Source organism: Camarhynchus parvulus, chromosome 29 (genome assembly GCF_901933205.1).
Source record: "Camarhynchus parvulus chromosome 29, STF_HiC, whole genome shotgun sequence".
Taxonomy (NCBI): domain Eukaryota; kingdom Metazoa; phylum Chordata; class Aves; order Passeriformes; family Thraupidae; genus Camarhynchus; species Camarhynchus parvulus.
The window spans coordinates 1,809,486-1,828,298 of NC_044599.1; the positions used below are offsets into that span (position 1 = coordinate 1,809,486).

Consider the following 18,813-nt stretch of genomic DNA (forward strand, 5'->3'; position numbering starts at 1 on the left):
GCGCCTTTTATGGAAATGACGGGAGGTGGGCGGGGTTATGGACAGGCTCCGCCCAGCAGGTGTGGCTCCGCCCACCCGCGGGCGGGAGTTCGGCTCCGCCCCCTCGGGGGTCCCGCATGGGCGGGGGTCCTCCGTCCGCGGGGGTCCCGAATTCACCTGGGGCCACACAGCTCCCAGGATCCTCCATCCTCAGGGATCCCAAATTCACCAGGGATCCCACAGCTCCCGGGGGTCCCACATGTCCCCGGGGGTCCCACATCCCCAGTGACCCCAAATTCCCCAGGGGTCCCACATCTCCCTGGAGGTCTCACAACACCAGGGATCCCACAGCTCCCAAGATCCTCTACCCCCGGGGGTCCCACATCACCAGGGATCCCACAGCTCCCAGGATCCTTCATCCCTGGGATCCCAAATTCCCCAGGGATTCTCCATCCCCAGGCACCCCACATCTCTGGAGACCCCTCATTCCCAGGGATCCCTCATCCCCCCATGGATCCCCTATTCCCAAGGGTCCCTCACCCCCCAGAGAACCCTGATCCACCCGGAATTCCCTTTCTCTGAGTATCCCCCATTGGTCGGGATCTCCCATTTTCAGATTTCTCCGCCTCCAACCACCCCTCGACCCCCCAAAATCCCCTTTCCCTGACCTCCAGAGATCCCCCCACCCCCGGGGATCCCTCATTAGTCGGGATTTCCCATCTCCAGGTATCTCCAAAGACCCCCTCAAACCCCCCAAAATCCCCTTCTCTGAGCATCCCCAGGGATCTCCACAGATCCCCCCGCCCTCGGGGATCCTCCATTGGTCGGGATCTCCCATCTCCACCTCCAACCACCCCTCGACCCCCCAAAATCCCCTTTCTCTGACCTCCAGAGATCCCCCCACCCTCGGGGACCCCCCAACTCTGTGCTCCCCACACCGCACTGCGGGACTCACAGGGACACGGGGCTGTCCTGAGTCCCCACCGCGCCTCTGCCCGCCGGGATGGCACCGAGATGGCACCGGGATGGCACCGAGATGACACCGAGGTGACACCGGGGTGGTCCCGATGTCCCCCCCGAGCAGCAGCAGCAGCACCATCGGCCCCGCTCCACCTTAACCGGAGCGGCCGCTCCGCTCTGCCCGGGCGGCTCCGGCGGAGCTCGGGGGCGTTTATCTCACCCAGGATCAGCCAATATTTGTGGCCACGTCAAGAGAACGAGCCCGGTGCTCCCGGCTCAGCCCAGTTCTACCCCCCTGCTCCTCTCCCTGCTCCCGTTCTGCCTCTCGGACGCTGCCGGGAGTCCCTCCCGTTGTCACCTCCCGCCACCGGGGATGTCGCTGACCGTGGTTCTCCTTCTCCTGAGCCTCCCGCGGGTGGCAGCTGCCAAGGGCGGGTGGTGCCCGGCTTGCGGGGTGGCCTCGCTGGCCCCCGGGGCTCAGCGGGACGCGCTCCTGGCTCTGGCCAAGCAGAGCATCCTGGCCAAGCTCCGGTTACCGGGCAGACCCAGCGTGCCGCGGCCGCCGTCCCGGGGCTCGCTGCTGACCGCGCTCCGTGCGATGCTGCGGGACGGGGCTGCAACCCCCGGGGTGCTCCGGGATGGATCCGCCAGCCCCGGGATGTTCCGGGATGGAGCCGACACCCCCGGGATGACCCGGGACGGAGATGCCAGCCCCGGGATGCTCCGGGATGGATCCGCCACCCCCGGGATCCTCCGGGATGGAGCCGACACCCCCGGGATGATCCAGGATGCAACCCCCGGGGTTCTCCGGGATGGATCCGCCACCCCCGGGATGCTCCGGGATGGATCCGCCACCCCCGGGATGCTCCGGGACGGCCGCGGGACGGGGCTGCAGGAGTACGAGCTGCTGAGCTTTGCTGAGCCAGGTGAGGGCGGATCCGCGTCCTGCGGGTAGGGGGCACCGGGGGGAGGGAGGGAAGGAGGGAAGGGAGGTGGGAGGTGCAGCAGGACGTGGGGACGCTGCTGCTGGAAGGTGGGACACCTCCCAAAGGTGCCAAGATGGGCGGGCGGCAGATGTGCTGCTTCTGTCGTGTCACCTGTTGCCCACTTGGGCTGAACCCTCCCCTTATATATAATATAATATAATATAATATAATATAATATAATATAATATAATATAATATAATATAATATAATATAATATAATATAATATAATATAATATAATATAATATAATATAATATAATATAATATAATATAATATAATATAATATAATATAATATAATATAATATAATATAATATAATATAATATAATATAATATAATATAATATAATATAATATAATATAATATAATATAATATAATATAATATAATATAATGTAATGTAATGTAATGTAATGTAATTAATAATGTAATATAATATAATATAATATAATATAATATAATATAATGTAATATAATATAATATAATATAATATAATATAATATAATATAATATAATATAATATAATATAATATAATATAATATAATATAATATAATATAATATAATATAGCATAATATAATTAGCCTTCTGAGAACTTGGAGTCAATTCTCATCTCCCACCTCGTCCTGGGGACCCTCACAACACCACAACAGGGGTGGGACAGGATTTCACTTCACTCCTGATTCTCCTCTTGCTTCTCTGCAGGATCCTCCACTTCCCACAAGGTCCAGTTCCATTTCCGCTTCTCCCAGGAGGTGGCCAGGAGCACTGAGGTCCAGCAGGCCACCCTGTACCTGTTCTGGACATCCCTTGGGACCCATCCTGTCACCATCAGGCTCCTCCAGCCAGACCCAGCAGGACCAAACCTGACGGTGACCAGCGAGACCCGGCTGGAGGTGCAGGGACCCGGCTGGACCACGCTGGACGTGGGAGCAGCCGTGCAGAACCTCTTCACCCAGGACACCCCACGGCTCACAGTGCACCTGGAGCTGCCAGAGGGTTGGGAATCCCCTCTCCCATCCCACCACGGCGATTCCCACCGGCCATTCGTGGTGGCCAAAGCTCGTTCCAGGACTCCCCACCGCGTCCGGCGGCGCGGCGTGAATTGCGGCGCCGACTCGCGGATGTGCTGCCGCCGGGAATTCTTCGTGGATTTCAAGGAGATCGGTTGGGAGGATTGGATCATCCAGCCCGAGGGGTATGTTTTGTGGAGATAAACAAAACTCCACAACTTTTGTGAAGTTTTGTGGAGATAAAAAAAACTCCACAACTTTTGTGAAAGTTGTAAAGCTGGTATGGTTATTACAGGAGTCGTTCTCTTAAAATGACATGCATACTTCTGGGAACTTCAGGTCCCTTTTTATCCCCCTCTCAAATACATATCCATGCAATTTCACAAGAGGTTGTGAAAAGGACAAGATGGGCACCATGGTGCTGGTACCTGTGTTTTGTGGAGACAAACAAAACGCCACAACTTTTGTGAAGTTTTGTGGAGATAATCAAAACTACACAACTTTTGTGAAAGTTGTAAAGCTGGTATGGTTATTACAGCTGGACACATGTGGGAATCGTTCTTTTAAAATGACATATGTACTTCTGGGGACTTCAGGTCTCTTTTTATCTCTTTCTCAAATACATACAATTTCACAATAGGTTCATACATATTCATTTTTACGAATTTCGCATGATATTTGCTGCTAGTTCTTCTTTATCAGAAAGAATTCTTAGGTCAGGTTTGTCACAGACATCTTTTATGAAAAATCCTTTCCTTAGGATTTTTCCTCCTGAGAAGCTGAGAGGCCTCAGGAACAAAATGTAAACAATGGTTATCTGCTGCTGTGGAATGCAACAGGTGCATCTGTGATTGGTCTCATAGAGTTGTTTTTAATTAATGGCCAATCACAGCCCAGCTGGCTCAGACTCTCTGTCCAAGCCACAAGCCTTTGTTATCAATCTTTTCTATTCTATTCTTAGCTGGTCTTCTGATGAAATCCTTTCTTCTATTCCTTTAGTATTGTTTTAATGTAATATATATCACAAAATAATAATTCGTGCCTTCTGAAGCATGGAGTCAGATCCTCATCTCTTCCCTCATCCTAAGACCCCTGTGAACACTGCTGCTTAGCTCTGCTCACAGTTCTGCTGTCTCTGAGGCCTGCCTTTTGCAGCTTTCCCAAAACCCTCTAATTTTGTAGATTCCCACAGCTCAATAGCTATGTTTTCTAACCATAGACTCAACTCAAAAGATGTACATTTCGCTTAAATCCAAACGGATTTCTACCCTGGAAAATTTCTCCTCTGCCTCAGGTACCACATGAATTACTGCTCGGGGCTGTGCCCGCTGCACATGGCCGGCATCCCCGGCCTGGCCGCCTCCTTCCACACCGCCGTCCTCAACCGCATCAAGGCGGCAAGCGCGGCGGCGGCCGTGGATTCCTGCTGCGTGCCCACCCAGCGCCGGCCCCTCTCGCTGCTCTACTACGATCGCGACAGCAACATCGTCAAGACCGACATCCCCGACATGATCGTGGACTCCTGCGGCTGCACCTGAGCGGGGACAGAGAGGCTGGGAGGGTGGGACACGGCAGGACGGGACGGGGCTGCCCCTTCCTGGCTCCTCCCGGCTGGATGGACTGACGGACTGAGGGACTGAGGGACTGAGGGACTGAGGGACTGATGGACTAATGGACTGAGGGACTAATGGACTGAGGGACTTCTCCTGACAGACTGAGGGACTGAGGGACTGAGGGACTGAGGGACTGACTGAGGGACTGATGGACTAATGGACTGAGGGACTTCTCCTGACAGACTGAGGGACTGAGGGACTGAGGGACTGATGGACTAATGGACTGAGGGACTTCTCCTGATGGATGGATGGACTGATGGATTGATGGAGTCCTGACAGACTGATGGACTGATGGACTGAGGGGCTGACGGAATGATGGACTGATGGACTTCTCCTGCTGCAGAGCCCGGATCAGGACAGTCCCTCTGTCTGTCTGTCACATCAGCCCAGGACACACCCGTGTCCACCTTGGGCTGCTGGGCTGGCAAGGACACAGGGCAGGGGTCACGCCATGGCCCCACCTGGGTGGGCACGAGGCTGAGGAGGGAGAGAAAAGGGAAATCCATCACTGTGGGAGGAACTGTCGCCCTCTCCAGGCACCCCAGCTGCCGGAGTTCAATAAAGACTCCCAGTGGTGTGTGCACGTGTGTGCCCTGTCGTTCCCTGGCACGGGCAGCCCTGGGATGGCACAGGACAGACCCAGTCTGTGGGACTGGACCCTTCCAAAGCCCCCCTTCATGCCCTCTGCCCCTCAGCTGCCTTTCCCAGGGGGCTGCAGAACCCCAAATTCATCCCAGCCAAATCCAGGGACCCCCCTGGACACAGGTGGTCTGTCACAGACACATCTTATGAAAAATCCTTTCTGGTCTCTCACAGACATATTTTATGAAAAATCATTTGCTTAGGATGACAGGGTTTTATGAAAAATCCTTTCCTTTCCAAAATATATACAATAATTATTGTTTACATTTTGTTTCTGGGACATCTCAGCTTCTCAGGAGGAAAAATCCTTTCCTCAGGATTTGTATCACAGACATATTTTATGAAAAATCCTTTCCTTAGGATCTTTTCTCCTGAGAAGCTGAGAGGCCTCAGGAACAAAATGTAAACAATGGTTATCTGCTGCTGTGGAATGCAACAGGTGGATCTGTGATTGGTCTCATGTGGTTGTTTTTAATTAATGGCCAATCACAGTGAGCTGTCTTGGTCTCTCTCTGGTCAGTCACAAGATTTTATTATCATTCCTTTCCATTACTTTCAAGCCTTCTGATGAATCATTTCTCTATTCTTTTAGTATAGTTTTAATATAATATATATCATAAAATAATAAAGCAGCCTTCTGAAAATGATGAAATCCTTTCTTCTATACTTTTAGTACATTTTAATATAATATGTATATCATAAAATAATAAACCAGCCTTTCCGAAACATGGAGTCAACATTCTCGTCTCTTCCCTCATCCTGTGGACACCACCACAGTGGTCTGTAATCCCCACCAGGAAAGGCAGTTCCCTTGCTTGGACCAAATCCCCCATTCCACCAAAACCACCTGTACTTGGCCATCCCTGTCCCAAATCAGGACAGAACTGAGAAATTCTTTTTCCTTTTGGAGTGGATGGGTTTAGGGGCAGCCTCAGCACCCAGAACCCCCCTCATCCCCCATCTCGCCCACTGCAGAGCATCCCCTGGGCTCATCCCTGGCCCTGTGCCCCTTGCCAGTGTGGTGACACCAAAGTGGGCCATGTCAGGGCCGTGAGAGCAGGGGACAAAGGGCAGCTCTGACACTTCTGCCCCGTTACGTAACCGGGTTCGGGTTTCTCCACCCCTCCCCACGTGTCCCCCTTGTGCCAGGACTGGAAAAAAGGGGAGATCTTGAGGCTTTTGCTGCTCAGAGTGACCCCAAGATACGTTAGAAAATCTCTTTTCCCAGCCTGGCGGTTGAAGAAAGAGTCAGAACTCTTCTGGTCTTGTTCTCAAGGTTGTTTATTGTATCTTATCTATAAAATTCTTTCTTTTGTCCAGCTGAGGTCTGCTCAGCAGGACAGAGAGAGGCACTATGCTTACCTTCAGGGTGGTGTTTTCTTTCTATACTAAAATCTGCCTGTACAATATTTACAATTACTTCCCAATACCCATCACCTATGTTAGACAGTGAGCTTCTACTCTAAACCAATCCAAAAGTGCCAACGTCACAGCAGAAGATGGAGGCTAAAAAGAAGAAGATGGAGAAGAAGGACAGGACATGCCCACATTCCTCCATCTTGCCTCCTGAACTCCCATTGTAAAAACCCCAAAAAATCTATTTTTTCACCCTGTGACAAACTAATTACTATTCTACTTAGACTTTCGTGGCTTGCAGATCTTCATATAAGGTTGGTAATTTTTTCCATGGGTCATAATCAAAGTCACAGGTGTGTCTTGGGCTCTGTACCAGGGGCTCTGAGCCCCCTGGCATGGGTTTGGGCAATCCAGGACAGCTCAGAGGGATTTCCTGAATTCCGGCAGGGAGGAGGTGGTGGGGTGGGATATTTGGGATGGGGGGTCCTGGGGTGATGCCTGGGGGGTGATTTCAGCTTTAGGGTCCACCCCGGACATGCTGACAACCAACCCCAGAGGCCAGGACGTGGCTGATCCAGGTGGGGACAGGTTCAGAGAGGGAGGAGAGGGGGTCAGAGCTTCTCCCCACCCAGCTTTGCATCCACTGCCCACTCCAGGATGATGAGGAATGAGCAGCTCTGCTGGAGCCAGGGCAGGATGCACATTGTCCCACGTGGAGGAGGAGGAAGAGGAGCCAGGAGCAGGTGACAGTGCCTGGCCATGTGCACACACCCTGCAGCAGGTGCTGCCCAACAGAATGGGGACCCCCATGTCACAGACACATTTTATGGAAAATCCTTTCCTTAGGATTTTTCTTCCTGAGAAGCTGAGAAGCCTCAGGAACAAAATGTAAACAATGGTTATCTGCTGCTGTGGAATGCAACAGGTGCATCTGTGATTGGTCTCATGTGGTTGTTTCTAATTAATGGCCAATCACAATCAGCTGTCTCGGACTCTTGGTCAGACACAAGATTTTGTTATCATTCCATTCTTTTTCTATTCTTAGCTAGCCTTCTGATGAAATCCTTTCTTCTATTCTTTTAGTATAGTTTTATATTATTATATTATTAATATATTATTATACTATTATATTATCAATATATTATTATATTATTCTATTCTATTCTTATGTTATTATATTATTATTAATATTATGTTATTATATTATTATATATTGCTATTATTATATATTATGTTATGTATACTATATATTATATTATTATGATATATTATATTATTAATATATAATATATATGAATATATATATATAATAAAATAATAAATCAAACTTTCTGAAACATGGAGTCAGATCCTCGTCTCTTCCCTCTTCCTCAGACCCCTGCGAACACGGTCACACCCCCACGTCCCCAGCCAGGTGACCTCAGCCCTGGGATGCACCTCCAAGGGTTGACAGCCCACCCCGGAGGCTGGGACAGAGCTGATCCAGGTCGGGAGAGGCTCAGAAGAGTGAGGAGGTGCTCTCAGACCTTCTCCCCATCCAGCTCCACATCCTGTCCCTGCCCCAGGAGCAGCGAGGCACCAGCCACGAGCAGCCCGAGACGGAGCAGGGATGGGATGTCCTGGAGGGCTGGTGGCATTGGAGAAGGGATGGAAGGGACACAAACATGTGGCAGTTTGTCACACATCCTCTATGCTGGAGCAGAGCCCCCATCTCCCCAGGTCCAGGTGTCCCAGGGAAGGGAGGAAGGCTCAGGGATCGATCCCGTCTGGGATCCAAGGCCGCTTGCGCAAACCCAGAGAGGGTTTGGTGTTTGTTTTATCCCTTCTTTTTCCAACTCCTCATTTCACTGTCTATATTTATTGAACAAACAGCTTCCCTGGAGCCAGTGCCAAGCTTCCTGGGATGCAGCAGCTGTGGGGACACAGGGAAGGGACAGGAGAGCCTTTGGCTGGTCCTGTGGCCCTACAGACCCCTCAGCTCAAGCAGCACAACCCTGAGATGCTCAGCTGGGGTTTGTCCCACTCCCAAGAGGAGCCAGGAGCAGGTGACAGTGCTTGGCCACGTGCACACACTCTGTAGCAGGCGCTCCCCAACAGAATGGGGACCCCCATGTCCCCAGCCAGGTGACCTCAGCCCTGGGATCCACCTCCAAGGGTTGACAGCCCACCCCAGAGGCTGGGACAGAGCTGATCCAGGTCGGGAGAGGCTCAGAAGAGTGAGGAGGTGCTCTCAGACCTTCTCCCCATCCAGAACAACCCTGAGATGCTGAGCTGAGGTTTGTCCCATTCCCAAGGAAAGAGACACCTTAATCTTAACCCTAATCCTTCCTCACCCCAGCTCAGGAATTCCAAAGTGACCCTTCCCACGGAGGATGAGGAGGGTGCAGCCAGGGCAGAGAGATCCTTCCTCCCTGCCATGACTTCCTGCTCTGCTGGTGTCCCCTGATCTCTCAGGAGGCTTTGGAAGGGTTGGTCGAGACCCAGTACTGGAGAGATTGTCCTGATGGGACCAGTAAGGCCAGTGGGGAGCCCACCCTGCAGCCCCCAGCCCAGCAGTGCCATGGGGACATGGAATCAATCCAGATGTGATGGGGACAGACACGATGTCCCCTTGGTCTCCACTCCGGGAGGGGACAGAGGTGCTGCAAGGAGCCTTTGCCAGAACCAACAGCCCCTGAAGCAAAGGTCCAAGCACACTTTGCCAAGTGCCCCCTGGGCAGCTCCAGCTCCCAGGAGGGGTGGGAATTTCTAACAGTCCCTTCCCTTGCCTTGAGAAGAGTTAATGTTTAATTCCCAGTCCCATGGCCCATTCCCAGCCAGTGCCACCCCTGTGGGGACTGCTGCTCTTCCCCCAAGCAACGAGCAGCAGGGCAAGAGGAAACGGCCTCAAGCTGTGCCAGGAGAGGTTTAGATTGGAGATTAAGGAAAATCTCATCATGGAAAGGGTGGCCAAGCCTGGAATGGGTTGCCCAGGGCAGTGGTGGGGTCACCATCCCTGGAAATGTTCAAAAATATCTGGGGACGTGGTTTAGTGGTGGCCTTGGCTGTGCTGGGTTAATGGTGGGGCTCAATGATGCAGGTTTCTCTAATTTATTCCATGATTAATTCCATGATTAATTCCATGATTCCATGATTTATTCCATGATTCCATGATTAATTCTATGATTAATTCCATGACTCCATGATTAATTCCATGATTAATTCCATTATTAATGCCATTATTCCATGATTTATTCCATGATTAATTCCATTATTAACTCCATTATTAATTCCACGATTCCATTATTAATTCCATGATTAATTCCACGATTCCATGATTAATTCCATTATTAATTCCGTGATTAATTCCATGATTCCATGCTCAGGTGCTGCTGCACAAACTCTTGGGGGGGTCCTGGCTCAGCCTGGCCGTTGTCACCTCCAGGTCAGGTCACCAGGTGCCACGCTCACCCCAACGGCCACGGGGTCAGAGAACCCAGGAGCCATGTGTGCACCTGGTGCTGGGCCCAGGGGGACCTTGGGGGGTATTTTGGTCAGGTCAGTGCCTGGGCTTTGCTTTCTGGGAACCGCTTAATCAACAACACAATTATGCAATGGGTGCAAGAGCTCCGCGCTCACCCCTGCCCCAGATCCTGGGCTGGAGCGTGCTGGGGAGCACGAGATGAGAGGGGAGGGGATGGGATGCTCTTAGCGAGCTGGAGGTGCTTGGGGGTTCATGGGGTGCTGCCCCATGCACAGGGATCCAGGCAGGTTCAATAGGATTAATTCCTTTGGAGAGACCCAGCTCAAAGCCAGGGTGGGTGTTCTGGAGAGTGTTCATCTGAGAGATGAGAGATTTCTCATCTCTTTTGCCACATTTGGTCTCCTGTTTCTGCTGTGTCTCCTGGTTCCTGTGTGTTCCACAGCCCCAACCCTGGATCTGGGAGCTGGCAGGGATGGAGGAATACAGCACAGCTGCTCTTGCTGAGCTGGAGGTGCTCTGGGGATTCATGGGGTGCTGCCCCAGGCACAGGGATCCAGGCAGGTTTAGTAGGATGAATCCCTTTGGGGAGACCCAGCTCACAGCCAGGGTGAATGTTCTGGACAGTGCCTCTTCTGATTTCCCACATTTTGTCTCTTGTTTCTGCTGTGTTCCACAGCCCCAGCCCCGGTTCTGGGAGCTGGCAGGGATGGAGGAACACAGCGCAGCAGGGATGGGATACTCTTAGCAAGCTGGAGGTGCTCTGGCGGTTCATGGGGTGTTGTCCCATGCAGAGAGATCCAGGCAGGTCCAACTGGGTTAATCCCTGTGGGGAGACCCTGCTTGCAGCCTGGAATGGAGGGTGGGTGTTCTGAAAAGTTCTCATCCGTTTTTCCACACTTTGTCTCCTGTTTTCCCACATTTTGTCTCCTGTTTCCTGTGTGTTCCACAGCCCCAATCCTGGCTCTGCGAGCTGGCAGGGATGAGGGAACACAGCACAGCTGGGGATGGGCGTGTGGGGCACAAGGAGCCTGTCCAACATGGAGCAGGTATCCAGATAGCTGAGAGGGGGCTTGAACATGTGTGAGTGTGCATCACAGAATCTGGAATAGTTTGGGTTGGAAGGGACCTTATAGCTCATCCAGTTCCACCCCTTACCATGGACAAGGATCTCCCACCATTCCAGGCTGCTCCAAGCCCTGTCCAACGTTGCTTTGACCACTTCAGGGATGGGGGAGCTTCTCTGAGCCCCCTGTGCCTCACCAGCCCCGCAGTGAGGAACTGCTCCCCCATATCCCACCCAACTCCATCCTCTGTCACTGGGCAGCCATCAGCCCTGATCCCTCTGCATGGGGCAGCACCCCATGAATAAATTTCTTTTTTAAATCAAATAATTAAACCATATATCCCTACATTATCCAAATAATTTGTAATCAATACACTTTCAATTAACCTTCCTCTAATATTTCCTGGTATCAAAAACAATAACCAACTGTCATCATCACTCCATAACCAACCCCAAACAAAGATAGAATTAACCCCAGAACTAACCCCCCCACAAAAAAAAACCCAAACAAAAATACAAACCATGATCATAAATCATCAACCAATCACCCACCAAATTTTATGTTCTTGTAGCTTATAAAAAGCATGACACTGAAGATGTCAAGATGGCTGCCACACACACCCAGTGTGTCACCCCTGCTCCTGTCACTTCAGCTGCTTCAAGAAGTCTCTCTCCATGTGGCAGCACCTTTACCTGTGAGCACGTGTGCCCTGGAGGTGCCCCATCCCTCCCCTGCCCTGCACCCAGGGCTCCCAGGCCCTGTGGGATCTGTTCTCCAGGCCACCCTGTGCCCCCTGGCTCCTCTCTGTTGACATTCCTGGGCTATTCTGGGAGCTGCCACCCAGCTGAGCCCTTTGCCCCTTGCTCTGGGGTTGCATCAGCTCCGGTGGGTGCTTTTTCCCAGACTCTGTTTACATGGCACCTCTGGCTCGCCCAGGCCCAGGGGCTCCGTGTGGTCAAGACCTTGGAGCTGGTGCAGGGGGCACAGGACATGCTGGAGCGCTGGCCTGGCAGGGCTTCAAGTTCCCTGGCTTCCCTGCTCCAGATGGGGGCTCTGCCAATCCCCCAACACCGTGGTGGCATCTTGCATCACTTTGGTCAGGTTTTCTGCCAGTCCCTGCCCTGCCTCAGCCAGCACATCCCGCTCCAAAGAGTCTGAGAAACATCTTCAGCTTGATGTCAGAAACATCTTCAGCTTGATGTGACACTGGCTGAGCCCTCAGGACACACAAATCCCATTTTTTATTTTGTGAGGAGGAGGAAACACACTGCACACATTCACCAGTCCTTCCCAGCTCTGTCCCGAGCTGAGGATGGACCAGGTGGTCCGAGGGGTGGGCTCAGACCCCCAAAACCTGCTGGGAGTGACAAAAGCCCAGAGATGTGACAGTGCCCTGATCCCTGCTGGGTCCTATAACGGGACTGTCAGCGCCAGGGTGGCTCGAGGGTGCCCAGGGGGCAGTGCCCAGGCTGGGGCAGCTCTGTGGCATCCAGGGATGGGCAGCCGAGCTGGGATCTCTCCGGCTGCCTCTGGCTGGCCAGCATTTTCCCCAGCCCCCCTCCCTGAAGGTTTTGGAGGATCCCACTGCCCTTTGCGGGGCTGGTCGGGGTTTTTCTTCCCGTCGCCCACAGCTCTGCCCATCCCGCTGTGTGCCCACCCCCGTGGGAGCTTCCCCGTGTACGACCCCCACTCGTGTCCAACCCACCGGTGCTCGGTGACCCGTGGGACCCCTCCCGCCGTGCCCCGCCGGTTGGCGAGCACCGGGAACGGGCGGGGAGGCGGGGGTGGGGTGCTAGCCCGGTAATCCCCGAGTTTGGGACGGGACGGGCAGGTGCGGCGGCCAATGGCGGGGGGCGGGGGGCGGCGGCACCGCCCCCGGCCGCAGGTGCCCAAAGCAGGCCCCGCCGCACCGCTCCCGGTGCCGGTACCGCTGCCGGTGCCGCTCCCGTCCCGTGCGCGCTGCTCCCGGTGCCCTTCCCGTCCCATCCATCCCGGACCCGTGAGGTCCGTGCCGCTCCCTCGGGTGCCGGTGACGGTCCCGCCCCGTCGGTGCCGCTGCCGGTGCTCTTCCCGTGCCGTCCGGTGGGCGCGGATGGCTCCGCCGGGCCCGTGGCTGCTGCTGCTGGCCGCGGTTCTGTGCGCGGCGGCGGCGGCGGCCGAGCCCCGGTGCCCGTCGTGCCCGGCGAGCCCGGAGCGGTGGCTGCTGGAGGAGGTGGCCAAGAAGCAGCTGCTGGAAAAGCTGCGGCTCCGCGATCGCCCGCGGCTCGCCCACGCCGTGCCCCGCGCCGCCGTGACCCGCGCCCTGCGGCGGCTGCAGGCGGGAGGCGCCCGCCGGAACCCCGGTGGTACCGGGGACGAGGAGGAGGAGGAGCAGAGCTACGAGATCATCAGTTTCGCGGAGACAGGTGGGTGCGCGGGCCCGGTGAGCCCCGGGGTGTGGGGTCCGTGTCCTGGGGACCCCCGGGGAACCGGAGCCCCGCGCGGGCTGTGCGTGACTCGGGAGTCGTGGTGACATGCCGGGAGGGGAAGGTGGTCGGAGGCGGTGGCTGAGCGGTCCTCGACGGGGAGCGGGGGAGCCCGGTGGGCCCCGGGGTGTGGGGTCCGTGCCCTGGGGACCCCCGGGGCCGCGGGGGCCCGCGGGCTGTGCGTGACTCGGGAGTCCCCGCACCCGCCGTGCATCGGTGACATCCCGGGAGGGAGGGGGAGGTGGGTCCTCTCCTGCTCCTGCTTGTCGGGACGTTTGTTTTGTCCCCCAGAAACATGAGGGTCCCCAGGGTGCCTGGGACTCTTGAGTTGGGAGCTGCAGGAATAATTTGGGGGGCTGGAAGCGCTTTCCAGGCTCACGCCGTGAGAAGAAGGGCCAGGTGAGAGCAGGGTCCCCCTCTGCACCCCTTCTGCCGGAGATTGGGGTGCAGGGAAGGGTGGAGGACAGACGAAACTGGGAGTTTTGACTCGCTGGAAGTCCTAAGCATCCCTCAGCGCTCACCTCCTCATCCCTTTCTCCTCTCAGATCTCACATCTCCCTCCAGTTTGGGGCTGCAATTCCAGTTCAGCCAAGCGCAGGACCAGGACCTTCGCATCCTGCAGGCTCAGCTCTGGCTCTACCTGCGAGTTCCCCACTCCAGCCTCACCCTGAGGATCTTCCTGGCCTCCAAAATCGGGGCTGGGGCAGGGGGCAACCTCACGCTGCTGGGGGAGAGGCGGCTGAGCGCGACGGGCAGCGGCTGGCGCTCCTTCCCCCTCCTACCGGAGCTCCAGAGCTTCTTCTCCAGGCACAGCCGGACCCTGCGGCTGGAACTGGATGGCAGCAATGTTACGGCCGAGCTCAATGCCAGCTGGTCCCACCAGCCCTTCCTGGTGGCCAAAGTGAAGGTGAGGGAGCCCGGACACCGCGTGGCCAAGCGCAGCCTCCGCTGCAGCCAGAATTCCAATCTCTGCTGCCGCAAGGATTTCTACGTGGATTTCCGCGACATCGGTTGGAATGACTGGATCATCAAGCCTGAGGGTTACCAGATCAATTACTGCGTGGGCCAGTGCCCTCTGCACGTGGCTGGCAGCCCTGGCATGGCCTCTTCCTTCCACACAGCCGTCTTCAACCTGGTCAAAGCCAACAATGTCCAAGCCTCGGGGCATTCCTGCTGCGTGCCCACACGGCGCCGCCCGCTCTCCGTGCTCTACTTTGATCGCAACAGCAACATTGTCAAGACTGACATCCCCGACATGATTGTGGATGCTTGTGGCTGTAGTTAGGGCTGGGGGAGATGTGGTGGGACCCCCCTTTCTCCAGGATTGTGCTGCTGGTGGAGGGGAGGGAGCTGGAGAGTTCCGTGAGCCCTTTGGAGAGGTTGGGAGGGTGAGGGTCTCGTCAGGGGGAGCAGGGGGCTTTGGGGACAGATGGGACAGAGCCAAGGCCACATCAGACTGCCCAAAGCTGGGCTGTGGGTGTTGATGACTCTGGAGATCCCTCCTGCACTGTTCCTGAGCTGATCCCACATTCCTGGTGCTCACATTCCCCACTTGGTTCACGTTCAGTGTCCCACGAGGGGTTGGGACATGGCTGCCTTGGGGGCAGAATTCAGATGGAGAAATGGAGCTGTTTCCTCTAGGAGCTGCTTCCTCCACGTGGGAATCTCCAGGACAAGGCAGTCCTGCTCGTTTCCCTCCTGGAACAAACCTTCCTGCACCCACTTCAGGCCTGGTTTTGGGAACACACAGAATGGGCCACAAACAACAGGCTTGGGAGAGGAGGATGAAGGGTGTGACTTCATCAAGAACCCCAAACCAGCAGTGACAGGACAAAGTTCCGTGATCCCTGAAGGGCACAGAGCAGTGAGGACCAAGCTTCCAGGCCCTGGGTGCTTCCCCTTTCCCTGGGTTTGTGCTTTCCTTCCCTGCTCCCTCCTCCATTCTGGTGCCTCCACAAGGGGAAGTCTGGCCCAAACTTGACCTTCAAGACCACACTCAAGGTATAGATTTGGTTTGTGCCACTGGTTTGGCAGCTATTCCTGCAGCTGTTGGGATTCCCTGGTGCTCCATCCTCTCTGCTAAAGATCCCACTCTGCTTTCCCCTTCCTCACTTGGCCTCTGTTTTAATTTATTACACGACATTTTGGTGTAGCTTCCAAAATAAACGGGTGGAAATGCAAGATCCAGGCTCTGGCTGCTTTTTCCTGGCACCCCCTGCAAGGATGGGGTGAGGGACAGGCCAGAAGGGCCCAGATCCCTAAGGCACTGGGGTTGGGAAGACACAGAAGGTGCATGGCACTGACGGGTGGGGCTTGAGAGGATCCTGGTATGCTCACAAGGTCCTGCAAATGGGCAGGAATGCTTCCCAGACCCAAGCTGGCACCAGTGCCAACTCAGGCTGGTTTGATAGTGCCAACGGAGTCCTACAATCTGCCATCAGGAACCGGGCCTGGTGAGTTTTGTTTCCCAGGGAAAGGGCCGTTATCATGTTTCAGGGCCTGTGGCCAGCTGGCTCCTGAAAATCCGCGATATGCAGGATGCCTCCCAGACCCAAGGTGGCACCAGTGCCAGCTCAGGCTGGTTTGATAGTGCCAACGGAGTCCTGCAATCTGCCATCAGGAACCGGGGCTGGTGACTTTTGTTTCAGAGGGAAAGGGCCGGTGTTTTGTTTTGGGGACCTGTGGCCGGCTGGCTCCTGAAAATCCGTGATACGCAGGATGCCTCCCAGACCCAAGGTGGCACCAGTGCCAACTCAGGCTGGTTTGATGGTGCCAATGGAGTCCTACAATCTGCCTTCAGGAACCGGGGCTGCTGACTTTTGTTTCAGAGGGAAAGGGCCGGTGTTTTGTTTGGGGACCTGTGGCCACCTGGCTCCTGAAAATCTGTGATACGCAGGATGCCTCCCAGACCCAAGCTGGCACCAGTGCCAACACAGGCTGGTTTGATAATGCCAACGGAGTCCTACAATCTGCCATCAGGAACCGGGCCTGGTGACTTTTGTTTCCCAGGGAAAGGGCTGGTGTTTATGTTTGGGGACATTTGCCCGGCTGGCTCCTGAAAATCCGCGATACGCAGGATGCCTCCCAGACCCAAGCTGGCACCAGTGCCAACTCAGGCTGGTTTGATAGTGCCAATGGAATCCTACAATCTGCCATCAGGAACCGGGGCTGGTGAGTTTTCTTTTGGAGGGAAAGGGCCGGTGTTTTTGTTTGGGGGCCTGTGGCCCAGAGTGGCCAGCTGGCTCCTGAAAATCCGCGATACGCAGGATGCCTCCCAGACCCAAGCTGGCACCAGTGCCAACACAGGCTGGTTTGATAATGCCAACAGAGTCCTACAATCTGCCATCAGGAATCGGGGCTGGTCAGTTTTCTTTCGGAGGGAAAGGGCTGGTGATATGTTTGGGGACCTGTGACCGGCTGGCTCCTGAAAATCCGCCATATGCATGATGCCTCCCACACCCAAGCTGGCACCAGTGCCAACACAGGCTGGTTTGATAGTGCCACGGAGTCCTGCAATCTGCCATCAGGAATCGGGGCTGGTCAGTTTTCTTTCGGAGGGAAAGGGTCGGTGTTTTTGTTTCGGGGCCTATGGCCCAGAGGGGCCGGCTGGCTCCTGAAAATCCGCGATACGCAGGATGCCTCCCAGACCCAAGCTGGCACCAGTGCCAACTCAGGCTGGTTTGATAGTGCCAACGGAGTCCCACAATCTGCCTTCAGGAACCGGGTCTGGTGAGTTTTCTTTCAGAGGGAAACGGCCGTTGTTTATTTTTGGGGGTCTCTGGCCCAGAGTGGCCGGCTGGCTCCTGAAAATCCGCGATACGCAGGATGCCTCCCAGACCCAAGCTGGCACCCGTGCCAGCTCAGGCTGGTTTGATAGTGCCAACGGAGTCCTGCAATCTGCCATCAGGAACCGGGGCTGCTGACTTTTGTTTCCCCGGGAAAGGGCCGGTGTTTCTTTTGGGGACCTGTGGCCGGCTGGCTCCTGAAAATCCGTGATACGCAGGATGCCTCCCAGACCGAAGCTGGCACCAGTGCCAACTCAGGCTGGTTTGATAGTGCCAACGGAGTCCCACAATCTGCCATCAGGAACCGGGTGGTGACTTTTATTTCCCAGGGAAAGGGCCGGTGTTTATGTTTGGGGGCCTGGCTGGCCCAGAGGTGCCTCGACTGGCTCCTGAAAATCGCTGCTTTGATACGCCAACGGAGTCCCACATTGCCATCGGGGGGTGTTTTTTTTTTGGGAGGGGGGGTTTTTGTGTGGTGGTCTGGGGGGGGTGAAAGGTAATGCCTCCCAGACCCAAGGTGGCACCCGTGCCAGCTCAGGCAGGTTTGATAGTGCCAACGGAGTCCTACAATCTGCCATCAGGAACCGGGCCTGGTGACTTTTGTTTCCCAGGGAAAGGGCTGGTGTTTATGTTTGGGGACATTTGCCCGGCTGGCTCCTGAAAATCGGCGATACGCAGGATGCCTCCCAGACCCAAGCTGGCACCAGTGCCAACTCAGGCTGGTTTGATAGTGCCAACGGAGTCCCACAGTCTGCCATCAGGAACCGGGTGGTGACTTTTATTTCCCAGGGAAAGGGCCGGTGTTTATGTTTGGGGGCCTCTGGCCCAGTGTGCCCGGCTGGCTCCTGAAAATCCGCGATACGCAGGATGCCTCCCAGACCCAAGGTGGCACCCGTGCCAGCTCAGGCTGGTTTGATAGTGCCAACGGAGTCCTACAATCTGCCATCAGGAACTGGGCCTGGTGAGTTTTGTTTCCCAGGGAAAGGGCCGGTGTTTTTTTTGGGGACCTGTGGCCGGCTGGCTCCTGAAAATCCGTGATACGCAGGATGCCTCCCAGACCCAAGCTGGCACCAGTGCCAACTCAGGCTGGTTTAATAGTGCCAACGGAGTCCTTACAATCTGCCATCAGGAACCGGGGCTGGTGACTTTTGTTTCACAGGGAAAGGCCCGTTGTTTATTTTTGGGGGCCTGTGGCCTGGAGTGGCCGGCTGGCTCCTGAAAATCCGCGATACGCAGGATGCCTCCCAGACTTAAGCTGGCACCACTACAAACTCGGGCTGGTTTGATAGTGCCAATGGAATCGTACAATCTGCCATCAGGAACCGTGGCTGGTGAGTTTTCTTTCAGAGGGAAAGGGCCGGTGTTTATTTTTGGGGGCCTGTGGCCTGGAGTGCCCGGCTGGCTCCTGAAAATCCGTGATATGCAGGATGCCTCCCAGACCCAAGCTGGCACCATTTGTAACTGAGGTTCCCTTGACAGCACGTT

The 18,813-nt window shown here is 54.9% G+C and overlaps 2 protein-coding genes across 2 annotated transcripts; both read left to right on the plus strand.

Annotated features, from left to right (window-relative positions):
- The first annotated feature begins 993 nt into the window (after positions 1 to 993).
- Positions 994 to 4,478, plus strand: LOC115914479 (inhibin beta C chain-like). The gene is given in 5 exon segments (XM_030967005.1): positions 994 to 1,244; positions 1,246 to 1,565; positions 1,758 to 1,865; positions 2,633 to 3,125; positions 4,235 to 4,478. Coding segments are annotated over 5 exon segments (1,416 nt in total).
- An 8,692-nt stretch (positions 4,479 to 13,170) lies between these two features.
- Positions 13,171 to 14,828, plus strand: LOC115914480 (inhibin beta C chain-like). Its single transcript, XM_030967006.1, has 2 exons — positions 13,171 to 13,483; positions 14,089 to 14,828. The coding sequence occupies exons 1-2, from the start codon at positions 13,171 to 13,173 to the stop codon at positions 14,826 to 14,828; spliced, it is 1,053 nt and encodes a 350-aa protein (XP_030822866.1).
- Positions 14,829 to 18,813: the final 3,985 nt, after the last annotated feature.